General features: G+C 33.2%; 1 protein-coding gene and 1 pseudogene across 1 annotated transcript; both read left to right on the top strand.

Annotated features, from left to right (window-relative positions):
• Positions 1 to 7743: 7743 nt before the first annotated feature.
• On the top strand, positions 7744 to 9739 carry LOC145050991 (U-box domain-containing protein 13 pseudogene; annotated as a pseudogene).
• Positions 9740 to 15995: 6256 nt separating this feature from the next.
• LOC145050990 (uncharacterized) lies at positions 15996 to 17760 on the top strand. Its single transcript, XM_078999153.1, has 2 exons — positions 15996 to 16666; positions 17070 to 17760. The coding sequence occupies exons 1-2, from the start codon at positions 15996 to 15998 to the stop codon at positions 17758 to 17760; spliced, it is 1362 nt and encodes a 453-aa protein (XP_078855279.1).
• Positions 17761 to 18284: the final 524 nt, after the last annotated feature.

Here is an 18284-nt window from a genome sequence, read left to right as displayed (position 1 = left end):
CACACTTCTTTTGAAATATTCTCGTTTTATGCATCCCTCCGAATCCATCCGCAGAAAACTTCCTAACCTCAAAGTATTTTTGGTCCAACAAACCAAGCATACATAATCTAGAAAATTACAACTCTTTGATACCACTATGGAGCTCTTTGGAATTCTTCACTTCTTTGATATTTGATCTTCGATTTCTTTGAATTCACCACCTTTTTTAATTTTTGGTATCTTTAACTTTTTGATCTTCAGAATTTTGATCTTTTGATCTTCACTTTGATTGCTCCAAAATTCTTATAACTTTTTCTTGTAATTCTCTCTTTTTTTAACATGTATCTCATTTTTTTTCACTCAATACCTACATGCTTAAGCAGGGGTACTCAACTTCAACCTTTATTGGTTAGAGATAATAGTTCTCCTGGATACATTTCAAGTACACGATGCTAAACATATTGCATTCCTCAAACTAAGCAATGTTGTGTTTTTGTCCCATGATTTCACTAGAATAAAGGGGGCCACAAATGCACTAGAACATATATAGGCTCAACTAAATATTTGAGTCTTCAAAGAATCATCAAACATAATACTAGCATGGAATCAAAATTTTCTAAATTAGCCCTAACAATTTTTAATGCAATTTTTTTTCGAAATTTAACTAGAATTTAACTAAAATTTCAACTTCAACTAATGTAACCAACCCCCTACCCCACACTTAATTTATGCAATGTCCCCATTGCATGTTATGCATGATGAAGAACATAAAAGTAAAGAGAGAATCGGAACAAACTCCCCTGGGATAGTAGTGCGAATTTGATATTTATCTTTAAGCTCCATCTTCAATTGACTTTAGACATGGGAACAACTCATCCATGTCTTGGGTGTCAAAATCTCGTGTGGTACAGCTCCAATTATAAGGGAAAAACTCTTGGAAATGCTCGGAAAATGATCTTCCAAAGAAAAGAACCAACCCCCGTACCAAATGTGGTCAAATCACGAACTTGCAAATAGAATTAACTAGTGAATCATCGAGTAGATGTGCTAACTCGTCGAGTTGTAGCGTGACTGGCAGAAAAGTCGCAAAATTGCACATGGCCGACTAACCTTTACTAGACCAAATATTGCCTTAGCAGTTCAACATATATGTTTATATATGTATGACCTACATGAGCAACATCTTCATGCTCCCAGGCATATTTTGCGCTATATTCGTGGCACTATTGATCATGGACTTTAGATTCATAGATTGACTACTGCCTCCCTTACATCTTACTCTGATGCAGATTGGGACGGATATCCAGCTACTCACCACTCTACCTCTGGTTATTGTGATTTCTTAGGTGACAATCTTATCTCATGGTCCTCTAAGCATCAGGGTATTGTTTCTAGATTCAATGCAGAAGTGGAATATCGCGGTGTTGCTAATGTAGTTATCGAGACGTCATGGCTACATAATCTTCTTCTTGATCTATGTCTTCCTACCGAGAAAGAAACTTTTGTCTACTGTGATAATATCAATGTCGTGTTTGTGTCATCCAACCTAGTACAACATCAGAGAACAAAACATATTGAGAATGACATCCACTTTGTTCAAACTTGTTGTTGGTCACATTTGTGTGCTTCATGTCCCATCCACAGCTCAATATGCAGATACCTTCACTAAAGGCCTTCCAACTACTTTATTTCATGATTTTCATTCCAGTTTAAATGTTCGTGTCACTCCACCCGATAAAACCAGAGTGGGGGTGGGGGGATTTTAGTGTATATGTATATGTTTGTGTATGTCTGTTCATAGTTCATTATCAATCAAAGCTCTTTGGTCAACCCAATGTAATATATATATATATATATATATATATATATATATATATATATATATATATATATATATATATATATATATATATATATATATATATATATAATTTTGTATGTTCACTTTGAAGGCAATGAGAATACGTGTTCATATTCTGTAATAGTAACATCGCATATGACCTTTATCTCGTCACTCGGCTTATGTGAACCATGGATCTGGTTGATGTACTAAAAAAATAGGAATCATAACTATAATTCCATTAATTTGTTCGATTTCCTCACGATGTAGAGCAAACTCTGAAACTTTTGACGCTTCGAATTCTTCAATCACACATGCGCCCGAGTTTATTGGAAGATTCTTATCCATAATTTCCCTTCCAAGAAGGTTAATTTAAGGATTCATTTTATTGTTGAATTAATATCTATAAAAATTAAATATTATGGAAACATCACATGATCTTGATGTCGTATGATAATATGGAATGGTAGTGATTCGTACATAATAATATTTCTCAGTACACAACAATTTATGCTTTGTAGAGTTGTACAATACAATATTTTAAAAAACATATTGGTGTGTATGGAGAAAAGATCTTGTGTACGGATGAGTTCTTAATATGTAACGTTATCTAATGAAAACATCACCATTAAATAATGTTTGATTCTTATAGTTAATGATTCTCCATATTGAAAACTTTCATTATGAATTATTTGGACGTTACTTAAAACATGCATTTAATGAATAAGGATTTCTTACCAAGGAATAATGAATGTCGTTGCTATAAGCTTTTTTTTTTATCATTAATATTTAGAAGAGCATGTTTGCTTTCTTCATTGTCAGGTGTGCGGAACACAAGCATCATAACTATATTAGGGGTCCAATAGTGAAACGCTTCCAACAGAGCATGTTTGCTTTCTTTGGAATTGGAGCTTCCAACTGTGAAACGCTGAACTGGGATAACATTCTTAGATGTAAGGCTAATATGAACTTGGTAAGAAATTGGAAACTGATTATAAACAAATTCCACTCAAAGTTATCTTCATGGAAATCAAAGACGATTAACACTAATTCAATCAGTGTTAGGCAGTTTACCCACATACTACCTGTCTTTGTTTAAAGCCTCGATTGGAGTGCTTGAAACACTTGAAGATCTTCGAAGGAAATTCTTATGGGGAGGACATGAGGAAAAAAACAAGATTCATTGGGTCTCCTGGGAAAAAGTAATTACCCAAATGGACCGTGACGGTTTAGGGGTATGTTCCATTCGGGCATTGAACATTGGTTTAATTTTTAGATGGTGTTGGAGAATGAAAACATGTACATCATCGCTATGGATCCATGTGATATCATGTATACATAACCTCTCTAATAAACTGCATGATTATCTCTCTAAGAAGTCTATCACTATAGTATGGAATAATATTGTGGGGGCTATGAAAGATATTCAATCATTTGGTTTCCGTGTCGATGACATTTTCAAACAGATGGTTAAATTAGGGACACAAACATTATTGGCGGTTTTTATCAACAAAAAACAACACTGCATTAGAGGGGGTATTCACTTGAGTTCTATCATATATGGGGTTTTTATTGGCGGTTCAAAATGCACATAACATATCATTATTAGGTGCCCATTTGCTAGTTATGTTAGGGAAACGATCTTCAAATGGTATGTCTTGGACTAAATCGTGATACATAATGTTGGTGACCTTCTCCAATACGCAGCTACATGAGGGTGGGGGTGTCCTAAATAAACTCAAACTTACTATTATCTATTATGGTTTGCTGTGAATATTATGGAAGGCAAGGAATGAAACATTGTTTGAAGGGGATTTCATCACACCCTCAAGAGGAGTTTATAACATCAAGTGCCTAGTTTTCCTATGGCTTAAATGTACAGATAAAGGCGATATTTGTAACCGTAGGAGTGTAATTCCTCTCTCGTATCCTCTTTGTAACTCACTGTCTTTTTGTTCCCGTTTTGCTCTTGTCTAGTTACTTGCTAGGCGAGGGCGTTGATTTATATATTATTGGCTGTTTCCAAAAAAAAGTCTCACTTTTTCAACAATTGGTAACAATAAGATTTGTCAAAAACAAGGTTATCAATGTATCAAATTTAATACAATCTCAAATTCGATTGCCTTTTTGTTATCTAATAATGTCATGCGTTTTCCTTTTGGGACATTACACATTCAACAATATAATCCATACCTTTATGTTTTAATATTTATTGGGTAGATGCCTTACATATCTCTACATATTTAATTAATATCCTATTATTTACAATTTTATGGACGCCTTTTCTACCATCATATCGTGACCACCCACAAACTTACCCCTTGTACTACTCCGTGTGTCTTCCCTAGATACCCTTCCCACCATCGAGGATATTAATATCTAAATCTCACTACTAATATAATCATCATTTCAATTTATGTAAATTTGATAAAACTTTGTTCGCGTTCGATTCCATGATACACAATAACAAACAATCTATTATACATTTCTAGACATTGATACTGGTGAACCTAACATATATTCCACTCACTTCCAACACTTCCTCACCCAACTAACTCTCCCTAATGCCACCTTGTTGACACCAACTACCAATGTCACGTAGGCTTTATCATCATTTTTCTACCCTTTACTTGCTACCACATCAACAACAATGATGCCTTTACACTCTATACCCACATCCAGATCAATGCTCTTGGCCCTACCGTCCATTGTTAAAACTTTTATGTTACTAGAATTTACATATGTGGTGCTACCACATGCATGCAATATGTAGCTTATTTCCTTGATATCTTGAGGATTCAAAGTCTCTCTAATGTAGATTGGGAGGCTTCCCAAAAATTAGAGGTTCCACCTTAGGTTATTGTGTTTTCCTCATACACATTTTTTTTTATCTAGGTCATCTAAAAGACATTCACAGTTGAGTGTTGAAGCTAAGTATCATGGCTTTGCAAACAATGGTATTGAAACATGGTTGATTCCTTATCTACTATGTAACTTCATAAACCTACCAACACCGTTAACCTTGTATAATGTGACACCATTAGTGCAGTCTAATTATACTAACAACCCGATTCAACATCATAGAACCAAACATATCGTGATCCATATACATTTAGTTCGGGACAAGGTTGTGAAGGGACAAATCAAAGCGTCATACGTCTCAATTTCATGTCAATATGCAAATATATTCACGAATGACATACCTTCCACCATTTTCCTTAGTTGATTTTTTGTCCAACTTGAATGTTCGTAATAATCAACCCGTTCAACCTAATCTTTTAGTATATATACAATTTCTTACTATTGTATTTTACATTGTATGTATTATGTACTAAACTTGATGTTTGTATCATTACAATATAAATTCAATCAATGAAAGATAATTACTAAGCGGAAATATTGATGCATTAAATTAATTCTTATATTATTTATTTACATGTGAACTTGATTTTTTCAAATTGTAAATTTTTTAATTCTTGCAAATTTAATATCAACTATTTTCAAGCTTTTTATAATACTTATGATATATTATGATATGGTTTAATCTTTAAAATTTATAACATACCTTTATATTGACTTTTTACTACAATTATGTGATCTTAATAGAAGAAAGAGAGAAAGAAAATACTTTATGTGGCTAGTAATTTAGAATAAAGAGAAAGAAAGAAAACATTATGTCAAGAGAAATTAATATTTTTCTGTATTTCCATTTTATTTATCTTCTATCTATTTTGAATGGTGACAAATGTATTAAATTATTAAATGTGACAAATATATTAAATTATTAAATTATTATTACTATCATTAAATGTAACACATGTCACCATTTAACATAGATAAAAGTAAGAGTATAAAAAAATATAGAAAGATATTTAATTTGTCGTATATTTAAGTTAAAAAAATAAATATAACTTTTTTATAAAATGGAAAGAAAAACAAAAAAACTTTATTTTATCAATAGTAAATTTGTAAAATGAACCTTAAAATAAATGTCACATCAAATCCACTTTTTTGACCAGTGTCATAATTAGTAACTAAAAAACAAAATTGAAAAGCTCATTACACACTTAGTGTCAACTAAGAAATAGCAAAATGCCAAAACTTATAACAAACTAAGACCACATTAAAGGTAAAAAAAATCACCCAAATCCAAACCCAAACCCAGTTTACCATTGTTTGTATTTGCACTCTTCTCACACCTTCCTAAGTTTCTAGTGGATTGTGATTCCATTTTCTTTCTTCAATTTTGTTAGGACGCCTTAGAAATTTGTCTTTGGTTGCAAACAATTTGTTTTTCATTGATTTTCTAGAAATGGAGGATGGATGTATTAGCAAGTTGATGCATGATATAATTAACAAGTTAAAAGAGATATCAAATATCTCAGATTACATATTATCTGTAAAAAAAACCTTTCTGTAGCCTTGCTCGGAGTTTAAAGATTTTAATTCCATTTTTTGAAGAGATACGAGATCTAACTCACGGAGTTCATGGTAGTTTGTATTATCCCATGATCTCACTCTTTTATAACTTGGAAGCAACAAGGAAGTTGCTTCTACAAGGAAGTAACGGCAGCAAGATCTATTTGGTATATTCCTGTCAGATCTACTCGTTAATTTTTGTTGTTTTCTATTCGTTTTTTTTTCAATCATGCCTAAAATTGATGATTTGGAACTTTGGTTTTTGATTGCATCTTGTTCTATAAAAATATAAAAATATTTATGTGACTTTACTTTTCTAATTTGTTTGTGACCTAATAAAAAGAATAATCAAAATTATTGATTTTGTAATCTATTTAAGTCTTCTATTTGTATTAGAGTTTTGCTAATTGATGAAATCATAAATTAATCTTATTTCATTCTAAGTAAAGAAGAGAGTCTAAATAGAAACCTTGTATTTTTTTGGAACTACAAATTTTTATACTAGCCTAGGATGAAGCTAGACGCAAAATAGGGAAACTTTAGTGAGAAATCTTGGCATATATATGATCTAGGGTTTTGATAGCTTGTTTTAAGGGACATGATTCGTACTAATTAAAAACAAACTATTGGAAAGACATTAGAGAGAAGTAAACACATGCTAAAACTGTGGTTTTAATAATAAATTTAGATATATTTTGTTTTGATTGTGTGATTTATGCCAAAAATAATATAAATTGTTGTTATTTCTTATTATTAAACTAAACACTTGAACTAGGCTTTAGTAAAGATTGGGGTTAGTTTTGTTACAGTTTTGACAAACATATCTGCAAGTTTTATAAAATAAAAATACCTGAATACTATGCATTGATATTTATATATGCCGAAAATGTTTTTGTTGGGAACTTTGGTTTATAAAAGTTTTTACATATTCATCATAGGGTTTTGTCTTCTATATCTTGTGTAACTTTAAGAGCTAGTTATTGTTCATAAGATTATAAAGTGGACTACAATCAAGCTTGGAAAGAAATTGAATCCTCTTGTTTTCATTGTGGCTTTAGAGTGAAACTTTGATGCATGATTGAACCATATCATGTGTTTCAATACTATTTATCTAACTTTAACTGCCAATGTGTTTCTAACATAAAACAGTGTTACCATAATTTCTTTTTTTTATTTTTAACAACAAACATAAATTCTTTCCTCTGTTTTAACTTTAAATCATTGGAACCACACTGATTTGTACTCCTGTCAGTGGGTTGAAAATTAATAAAAGAGGTTTTACTTGGACATTCCCTTTATGTAAATGTGATATTTTTCAATTCATTTCCGTATCTTCTATATGTAATTGCTTGTGTTTTACTTGATTTAATTAGTCATCTTTACATGCATTTGTGCACATATGACTTTTATAAAAAAATAAATAAATAACTTTTTCTTGTTCCTATACTTTCTTCAGCATTTATATTTTTGATTTTACAAAGCAGGTTCTGGAGAGGAACCAAATCATGAGGGAATACAAGGGGGTTATAGCTCTGTTGGAAAAAGATTTGCATAGAGTTTATTATGATCAGGATCATGATATCTTTTATGATTTTAAAGAATGTGTAAGAGTTTTCTATCTACATCTTTAAATCCATTGTATTAATTTATTACAAAGTTACAGAAGTAGCGATCGATTGTATACAAATTGTTTTGTTGATCTTCTTAATTAAGTAAGGCTTTAATATTGCGTATGTTTCCCATCCAGGCTGGTGTTGTCCTTTCTCAGTTCCAAAGAGCCAATGGTAAAATTGATCAACCTGATAAACAGCTGTATGAAGATCTTTTCATCCTTTATGACAAGGGCACTGATGTTCTGGTTGATCCTGCGATCTTGAGGGGATTGGTTGAAACCTTAGAACTAAATGATGCCGTCTACATTGAAATTGAATCCCAAGCACTAAATGAAATGGTTACCAACTCTGGGGGAGATCCACCGGAGAAAATAGAAAAAATAGAAAAAATGTTAATGGTACTAAAACTCATCAAAGATTTTGTGCAAGGTGGGAATCAAAGTTTGGATAAATCTTTAACTGAAAGTCCACTTGTTGATATTTCTGCACGACAAGGAATAATTGAGACAAATTACGATAATAAAGCTACACCCAACGAATTCTTATGTCCGATATCGCTTCAGTTGATGCAGGATCCTGTTATTATTGCATCCGGGCAGGTAATTAAAACATTAGCTTTTATAAGAATGTTGATGTTTTGATCAGTAGTCATTATATAGGGATGCCATAAACTGTATTGAAAAGTACATATAGATATAATTAATTAATAAATTATCTGTTGCATTATTCTAACAAGGAAGTACCCTTTTTAATCTTGTAGACTTTTGATGGCACCTCGATTGAAACATGGATGCATGCTGGGAATGAATTTTGTCCTACGACTATGCAGATCTTGACAAACCAAACTCTGATACCCAACTTTGCATTACGAAGCCTTATAACCCAATGGTGTGAGACAAATGGGATAAAATCACGAAATGGAGTGATTCCTCCCATTTCTCCCACTCCTATGGACTATGTTTTGATAAACAAATACATCCAGCAACTCAAATCAAACGGTCTGCGTCAACAACGTACTGGTGCTGGTGAGATTTCGCTTCTGTCAAGAAGAAACTCTGAGATCCGTGCAGCCATTGCGGAGGCTGGTGCAATCCCACTACTCTTGGAACTTCTGGAGAAGAAAACAAGGGATCCACTCACGCAAGAATATGCATTGATATCTCTTCTTAACCTCTCTCTCTGTGATGCAAACAAAAGGTGTATAGTTTCTAATGAGGGAATCCCCATTATCATTCAGGTCATGAAGAGCGGTTCAGTCGAAAACCGTGAACATGGTGCAGCGATCCTTTTCAGCCTTGCTGTGAACGATGATAGGAGGTTTCTTATTGGTTCGTTGGAAGGAATAAAACCGCTTGTATGGCTGTTGGGTAATGGGACTGAAAGGGGTCAAAAGGACGCCTCAAATGCGCTGTATAACTTGTTCTTGTATAAGAGCAACATAGCTAAGGCTTTGAGAGACGGCATTGTTACCGAACTGATGATTCATATTAGAGAGCCACAAGGGCGTATGAAGGATGAAGCTCTCGTTCTTTTAGACATGATCAAGAGGCATCATGATGCCGCAGATGTTTTAGATGCAGAAGACCCGGTTTATGACCTGGTAAATGTTGTATGGAATGGATCCCTCTTGAACCAAGAGAATGCAGCATCAGTTTTGCTGCAGCTTTGTTCTAAACATCCAAAGCATATAGATGATGCAAAAAAATTTGGAGTAGAACGGTATTTAGTGAATCTGAAAGATTATGGTTCTGATAGAGGGAAGAAAAAGGCGAGACAGTTGCTGGAGATGATAACCGCACACACCAAGCAAAGGAAGCGGGCGAGGACAGAAACAAATGTTGGGTCGGGGTCAGGGTCTAGCCGGGCACAAAGAATGCGCAATATGTGAAAAGTCATTATTATCGTTTTTGATTATTATAATGAAACTCCTTTCTCCTTTTTAGGATCTTTATTCCTTTCTTTTTCTAGTTTGGTTTTGGTGTTTTCCTTTTGAATTATAATGATTAGACCACTTATCTAATTTCCCTTGCAACCATGGCCTTTGGCCTGGAGATAAGTGACTATCTCAAATGAAAGATCATGTCTTGCTAGGAAACATATGTGTTGTTTAGAATTAGATTAAAAGTATGATAGTGTGGCCTTTGGCCTGGAGATAAGTGACTATCTCAAATGAAAGATCATGTCTTGCTAGGAAACATATGTGTTGTTTAGAATTAGATTAAAAGTATGATAGTGTGCCGTTTCAAAAATAAAATCTAATTTCCTTGCAAATGTTCTCAAGTGCCATGTTTTTCTAAGCTTCTTTTAAGATTTGAAAGTCTTAAAAAGTTAATCAGTATTATTAAAATGGTATATTTATATAACTAATGCATGTTTTATAACTTGGAAACCACAAGCTAGGAAGAAGTTGTTTCGACAGGTAAATAAATTGGTAGCAAGATCTATGTCGTATATTAATGTAACGATCTACTCATCAAATTTTAGTTGTTTCCGATTCTCTTTTTAGTCATGTGTTAGAATTGATAAATTCGAACTTCGCTTTTTTATTGTATGTTGTTCTACAATAATATTTAAAGATCTTCGTGGCTTGCTTTTCTAATTTGTTTCTAAAATTTAAACAAATAATAAGAATAATAAAAATCACTATGCGATCAAGGGTTTCAATTTTGTAATCTATACAAGTATTTTAGGTTAGAGTGAGTGTTAACACTCCTAGCATCTTGTCATATAGGTTTTTGGGAATATGATTTATTAAGGTAATTAACTTTTTGGTATGTTCACATCTGGATAACTATCTTTTTTTGTACATATCTAGGTAACAAACTTGTTGGAAGTGTTCACATATGACCATTATGACCTGCTATAACAGGTTAAATCTTAGATGTGAACGCTTTCAACAAGTTTGTTACCTAGATGTGTACAAAAAAAATAGTTACATAAATATGAACAAAATGAAAAGTAAAAATTAAATTACACGAATGGTCCCTATGGTTTAGGGGAATTTGTGTTTTTGGTCGCTAACTTATCTTTTTAACTTAGATGGTCCTACTGTTTATTTTTGTTGCGCGTTTGGTCCTACGTCTTCACCATCCTTTTTTTTTTTTTGTACTTCAACTCTGGCGAACCAACACCATAACCTACTATCTCTTCATCTTTAGTGGGTTGTGGTGTTGATTTGACAGAGTTGAATGATCGAAAAAAGAAGTGATGATCAAGACGTCGATATCACTAAAGATGGAAAATAAATAGAAGTTGAGAATGATGAAAGATGGGATGGTGAGGAGATACAGATATGTGGGGTCTACCAATTTTTCTTAAATATATAAAGCATAAGTATATAAACAAGAAAATTAATTAAAAAGATTAAAAAGGGCACAATAGTCTTTTTAGGTAAGACAGAGACCAAGTTCGTAACAAAATTAAACAGTAGGGACCATCCGAGTTAAAAAAATTAAATTAATTAAAAAATAAACGGTAGGGATCATCCGAGGAGATACAAATATGTGCGGTCTATTAATTTTTTTAAATATGTAAAAAATAAATACATAAATAAGAAAACTAATTAACAAATAAATTAATAAGGGAACAATAGTCTTTTTAGGTAAGACAGAGACCAAACGCGCAACTAAAATAAATAGTAGGGATCATCCAAGTTAAAAAAATAAGTTAGGGACCAAAAACACAAATTACCCCAAACCACAGGGACCATTCGTGTAATTTAATTTTTACTTTTCGTTTTGTTCATATTTGGGTAACTATTTTTTTGTATACATCTAGGTAATGAACTTGTTGAAAGCTTTCACATCTAGGATTTAACCTGCTATAGCAGGTCATAATGGTCATATGTGAACACTTCCAACAAGTTTGTTACCTACACGTGTACAAAAAAAAAGATAGTTACCCAGATGTAAACATACCGAAAAGTTAATTACCTTAGTAAGTCATATTCCCTAGGTTTTTTTATTGTCACCATGTATTTTGCAAAAAAAAAATGTGGGGTTTATAGGTTTTATTTTGAAAAATGTAGGGTGTATAGGTTTTATTTTGAAAATAAATAAATAAATGTAAAATACATACAACCAATCACATAGAAAGTGGAATTTGGTCAAAGAATTGAGAACAAATCACAACAAGTCTCTCTCTCTCTCTCTCTCTCTCTCTCCCTCCCTCTCTCTCTCTCTCTCTCTCTCTCTCTCTCCTTGGCGAGATGTTCTTAGCGAGGCTCTTAACAAAACGTGAGGGTGGTGTAGTTGAGTTGCTAGCGAGGGTAGAGACAAGGCTTAGCACCTCCCACTAGCTCCCTTAAGCCTTATCACCATATTTTCTAGAAACTTAAGGGAGATTTAAAGTTTAGGATTAGTGATGATGGGGATATGTGGTTCTTATTGGCCCATCCTCAAATTTAATAATTTTGAAGTTTGACTTTGGATTGCATGAGGTTTTATAAGAGTTTCTGCTATTAGTTGATGAAACCACAATTAGTTAATCAAATTTCATTCAAACTAAGTAAAGAAGTGAGTCTAAAGAGAAGTATCATTATTCTTTTGTTTTTGGAGTGGCGGATTTTTATACTATCCAAATAAAAAAGCTAGACTCAAAACTAGAAAGAACTTAATAAGAAATCTTGTAATATGATCTACGGTTTTGATAACTTGTTTTAAAGGAAATGATTTTGTCTAAAAACTACTAACAAGATTTTAAATAGAGGTACTAAACACAAGTTTGAAACTAAGTTTTAATAATAAATTTAGATCGTTTTGATTGTGTGATTTCAACATTAAATAATGTTAATTAATGCATTATATATATATATATATATATATATATATATATATATATATATATATATATATATATATATATATATATATATATATATATATATGCTTCCTCCTATGTGTCAGCGCGATGCAAAAACTTAATATTCATACGTGATTATAAACGACCATCACCGCAACTAACGCAACCACAACTGGACCTCATATTTATTTTTATTGTAAAACCCTCCAACGTACCGGCGCGACTCAGGAACACACAATTTATATTTTTCTCACATCTATTGTGTAATAGAATGCACCAATAAGAATTTAGCAAAATTAATTTATTATTTAATCAAATAAAAATAGATATTAAATGATTTCCATAATTATATGTATATTAAAGGATATCCATAATTATATTTTTTTTATAAAAACTAATTAAATTCGTCATTAATGTCAACAATAATATTCTAGCAGAATTACAGTTTATTCTAGAAGAATGAAAGTATAATATTATTATTGACATTAATGACGAATTAAATTAGTTTCCATAAAAAAAAATTATAAGTATGGATATTATTTAATATACATTTAATGTTACTCAATTCTTATTGGTGCATTCTAGCACACAATAAATGTGAGAAACATTTGAACCTACCTACCTACCTCTCTCTCTCTCTCTCTATATATATATATATATATATATATATATATATATATATATCCCTATACTAATAAAAAAGTAGTTCTTTTGTCATGTGTCACCATGTTAAGCATTGTAATAAATATCATGACACTTGTCAATCTATTGACAATTGTGATTAATATTATGACACTTATCAATCTATTAATTCTCCATTTTAAATTTCAAATTAGTAATTTGTAATAAATAGTTTTGAGTTTTTTACTTAGAAAGTTTAATTAATTTTCTAACCGTGGTTCTCACGGGTTATAAACTAGTATATATATATATATATATATATATATATATATATATATATATATATATATATATATATATATATATACATACACACACATAGGGCTAGGTTTATGTGTTTCTTATATTTACTGTGTGTTAAAATGCACCAACAAAAATTTAGTAAACATAAATAAGTATATTAAATGATATCCATAATTATAGTTCTCTTTTTTATAGAAACTAATTAAAGTCGTCATTACGGAAATCATTTAATATCTATCTTTATTTAATTAAATAATTATTTAATTTTACTAAGTTCATATATATATATATATATATATATATATATATATATATATATATATATATATATATATATATATATATATATATATATATATATACACATACATACATAGTCAAATGTGAATTAAATGATATCCATAATTATAGTTCTTTTTTTTATAGAAACTAATTAAATTCGTCATTACGGAAATCATTTAATATATATACAATTATAGAAATTATTTAATAATATATATATATATATATATATATATATATATATATATATATATATATATATATATATATAGGGCTAGGTTTTGACGATCATGTGGATTTACAAGGGCACATGGTCAAAGAAATTGGGCAGAATTTTCTACTAATGAGCCGGTTATGGGAGATCTTGACAGGGCATCCTCCACTAGTGAATCTAAATACCGAGATTGCTATCGGGACTGCCCAAAGTCCGCCAATTGCCCTTGTTTTTTATGCTGTCGATATTACTACATAATTAGCGAGGGTTGTTCCTCCTATTTCTGTCCATGACGTTGTCGATGTTGATTTGAGTCAACAGTCTAGGAACGGTGATGGTCATTTTTTAGCTGATTGTGGTCTGGATGTTATGCGTACTCCTATGCTTTCTTCGGACACGGTTGCCACCAAGTCGTTTCTCCGTGTGCGAGATCCTCTGGTGGATTTTTCTGGAAGTTTTGGTAGAATGTCGGGGTTAGCTAATTCAGACGAATCTTTCTCTCACCCTCTGGGTTTCTCAAACATTGACGCTAATAAAATTTCTTCTAAAGGATCCTTCAATAACCATTCCTTCCTGAATGAAATTCAAAAGACATTGGATACTGGAAGATCGTTAGGTTATAATATCGATGAAGGTTTTGAGTGGGTGAAAGAAATTGTCAAAGGTCACGTGCATGAAAAAGTAGTTTCATGAATTGTCGTTCCATTAATATTCAAGGAGCGGGTTCAAGAGATAAGCGAGTGTGTATTCGTTCTCTTTGTCATAAATATAAAGTGAAGTTTTTTGCGATTCAAGAATCGAAGATGGAAAATGTTGACTTGTTTTGGCGCGTTCTTTTTGGGGTACAACAGTTTTTCTCACGTGGTGTCTCCTTCTTGTGGAGCTTCGGGCAGTATTATTGCTATCTGGGATCCAGTTTTTATTTGTCATTCAAATGTGGTTATTTTGGACTGGTTCATTGGGGTTGAGGCGGTTTGGAAACGGTCGGGGTTAAAGTTGCTTTTTATTGTCGTTTATGCTCCTCAAGAGGTTGATAAGAAGAAAAATCTTTGGCTGAAAATCCTTCAAATGATAATTTCCTTTCTGGTGAATGGATCATTATGGGAGATTTCAATGTAGTTCGTTATGAATCAGAGAGATTGGGATCACAGTATAATTTGGCGACAACTACTTTGTTCAATAAATTTATTGATCATGCTGATCTTATGGATATTCCCTTGGGAGGGGCTAGATTCACTTGGAGTAACAAATAGGGGTCAAAATTTAGTAAATTAGACAGATTCTTGGTGTCGGATGGTGTTCTGGGCCATTTTCCTCATCTTACTGGCTTGGTGTTGGAGAAGAAAATTATGCTCATTGACTAAGTCTTCTTTTGGAGCATATGGTTGATTACGGCCCCTTACCTTTTCGGTTTTTTCATTTGTGGTTGGGTATGGATGGGTTTGATGATGTGGTTAGGAGTTCTTGGGGTCAAGCTATTGAGTCTAATCACCCGTGGGATATTTTTAAGAAAAAATTGCAATTTCTTAAAGCTAAAATTAAGGCTTGGAATTATTCTTCTCGTGTTCGGTTGGGTTCTAAAAGAAAGGAGTTACAGAATCTTCTAGATTCCATTGATACCCGTCTCACGGTTGATGATGGTTCTGATTCCCTTCGGGAACAATGGGTTTTGGTTCAGAAGGAGCTAAATGAGTTAGATCACCTTTCACATATTGATTTAGCTCAGAAGGCAAGGATTCGGTGAGGTATTGAGGGGGATGAGAATTCAGGGTCTTTTCATGGTACAGTTAACCGCAAGAGGCGCCAGATGGCCATTCGTGGAGCGTTTAGTAATGGTATTTAGGTGTATGATCAGGGTCGGGTGAAAGAAGAATTTCAGATTTTTTATCAAAATCTTTTGAGTCATTCTGGGCCTCGACCTATGATGGACGGGTCGTATTTTCCTTCTCTCTCGGAGGATCAAATCCATTTTATTCAGGCCCCTTTCACTCAAGAAGAGATAAAAAGGGAGGTTTGGGATTGTGGTTGTTCCAAAGCTCAAGGACCGGATGGTTTCTCTTTTGATTTTATCAAGAGATATTGGGGTGTGTTGGAGGATGATTTGGTGGCTTTTGTGTTGCATTTCTATAGTCATTCATCTATTCCTAAAGGTTGTAATGCATCCTTTTTTACTATTATCCCTAAAATCCGAGACCCAAATAATGTTAGTGAATTTATACATATTAGCTTGATTGGGTGTCAATATAAGATCATTGGAAAACTTCTTGCTAATAGATTGGCAAAGGTCATTGATTCGGTGGTTAGCTTGGAGCAGTCTGCTTTCATAAAGGGTAGACAGATTTTAGATGGGCCTTTCCTTCTCAATGAGGTGGTTGCTTGGTGTAAAGATTTTTCTAATCCTCTTTTGATTTTTAAAGTGGATTTTGAAAAAGCTTATGATTCTCTTTTGTGGGACTATCTCATAGAAATTATGCAATATATGGGCTTCGACCATAAGTGGTGTGGGTGGATTCTGGAAATGTTAAGTTCTGTTAGAGCTTCGGTTTTGGTTAAGGGGTCTCCTACGCAAGAATTTCATATTCAGATAGGTCTGAGGTAGGGCGATCCTCTTTCTCCTTTTCTTTTAATCTTAGCTATGGAGGGTCTTCATGTGGCTTTGGAGAGGGCACGGATGGCTAATGTTTTTAAAGGAATCTCTATTGGGGGCATTGTGATTTCACACTTGTTTTATGCTGATGATGCAATTTTTTTGTCGCCCTGGAGTTTGGATAATGCTAGATATCTTATTTGTATCTTCCGGTGTTTTTTTTGTGGCTTCGGGTCTTAAAACTAATTTGCAAAAAAGCAAATTAATTGGAGTTGGGGTTAATTCTTCACAGGTCATGGAGGTTGCGACTTGCGTAGGGTGTGATTCTGATTCTCTCCGGTTCATTCACCTGGGGGTACCTATAGGCTAGAATATGAATCGGGTGAATGCTTGGTCTCTTATTATTGATAGATTCCGTAGTAGACTTGCGGTTTGGAAGGTTAAAAGCGTTTCAATTGGTGGTTGTTTTACTCTGCTTAAGTTTGTTCTTGGTTCTTTAGGAAGTTATTTTATATCAGTATTCCCTACCCCTCTCACGGTTATTCATATTTTGGAATCTCTGAGGGCTAGATTTTTTTGGGGTGCTGAGATGGACGAGAAGAGGATGCATTGGGTCAATTGGAATAAAAATCTAACTTCAAAAGAGGCTAGTGGGCTTGGTGTGGGAAGTATCTTTTCTTTTAACAGAGCTTTGATGTTTAGGTGGCATTGGTGGTTCTTTCATTATCCTAACATGTTGTGGGTGAGAGTTGTCAAAGCTATATATGGGCAAGATGGGGGGCTTTATTCCTTACCTTCTTGTGGTTATCCGTCGGGACCTTGGTATAACCTTATCCGTATGATTTCCAACTTCAGGAACAAGTGGATTGATCTTCTTTCCCTATGTCGTATTAGCGTGGGAGACGGTGCTTCAACAAGTTTTTGGCATGATAAACGGTTGGATGATTTGCCTCTTGCAGTTATGTTTCACAGGATTTATGCTCTTGATATTCATAAAGTCGCTTCTGTCAGATATCGTTTTCTTTTAGGATGGGATCCCAACATTCTTCTTCGAGCCCCAAGGGGAGGTATTGAGCAGTCCCAATGGGACGTTTTTCAATAGTTGGTCATGAAGTTCTGCTTGCAGGATACACTTGACAGATTGGGTTGGCTTGGTGACGTGTTAGATGTTTTCACTGTCTCTTCTGCTCGTGCTATTATGGATTCTAGTACTCTGGCTGATACAGGTTCGGAAACTAGGTGGAATGTCACACCCCCATACCAGACGGCGGAAACGTCCGGAGGCCAGTGACTTCATTGTGCAGTATCATAACAATTGAATATACATGAAACATAGCAAACCTATACATCATACATTAAGATAACAAACTTACATTGTTTACAATACTTGTTCTGTTCAAAAGTTAAACATGAAATAATAAGAGTAGCAATAACCTAATGCAGCGACGCCGGTCCTCGATCATGGTAATTACCTGCTTACTAGATCCCCGAGAATACAAGTCGTTTGAAAAGCGTCAACATAAAATATGCTGGTGAGTTCATAAGCATTTTTGTATAAGAATTTGTGATAGTTTAGAAACCCAGAAAATTCTAGTGTTTTCTTGTCAAAATAGTTGTAAGTCTTGT

This window comes from Lactuca serriola, chromosome 5 (genome assembly GCF_051521515.1).
Source record: "Lactuca serriola cultivar US96UC23 chromosome 5, Lser_US96UC23_V15, whole genome shotgun sequence".
In the NCBI taxonomy this organism is placed as follows: domain Eukaryota; kingdom Viridiplantae; phylum Streptophyta; class Magnoliopsida; order Asterales; family Asteraceae; genus Lactuca; species Lactuca serriola.
Note: the sequence above shows the minus strand (reverse complement) of the source record. Positions and strands in the feature narration are given on the sequence as shown.

Coding starts and splice junctions, on each gene's coding strand:
- LOC145050990 (XM_078999153.1), top strand. CDS start 15,996: ATGGACGGGTCGTATTTTCCTTCTCTCTCGGAGGATCAAATCCATTTT. Junction 16,667..17,069: donor CATATTCAGATAGGTCTGAG/GTAGGGCGATCC, acceptor TATTATTGATAG/ATTCCGTAGTAGACTTGCGG.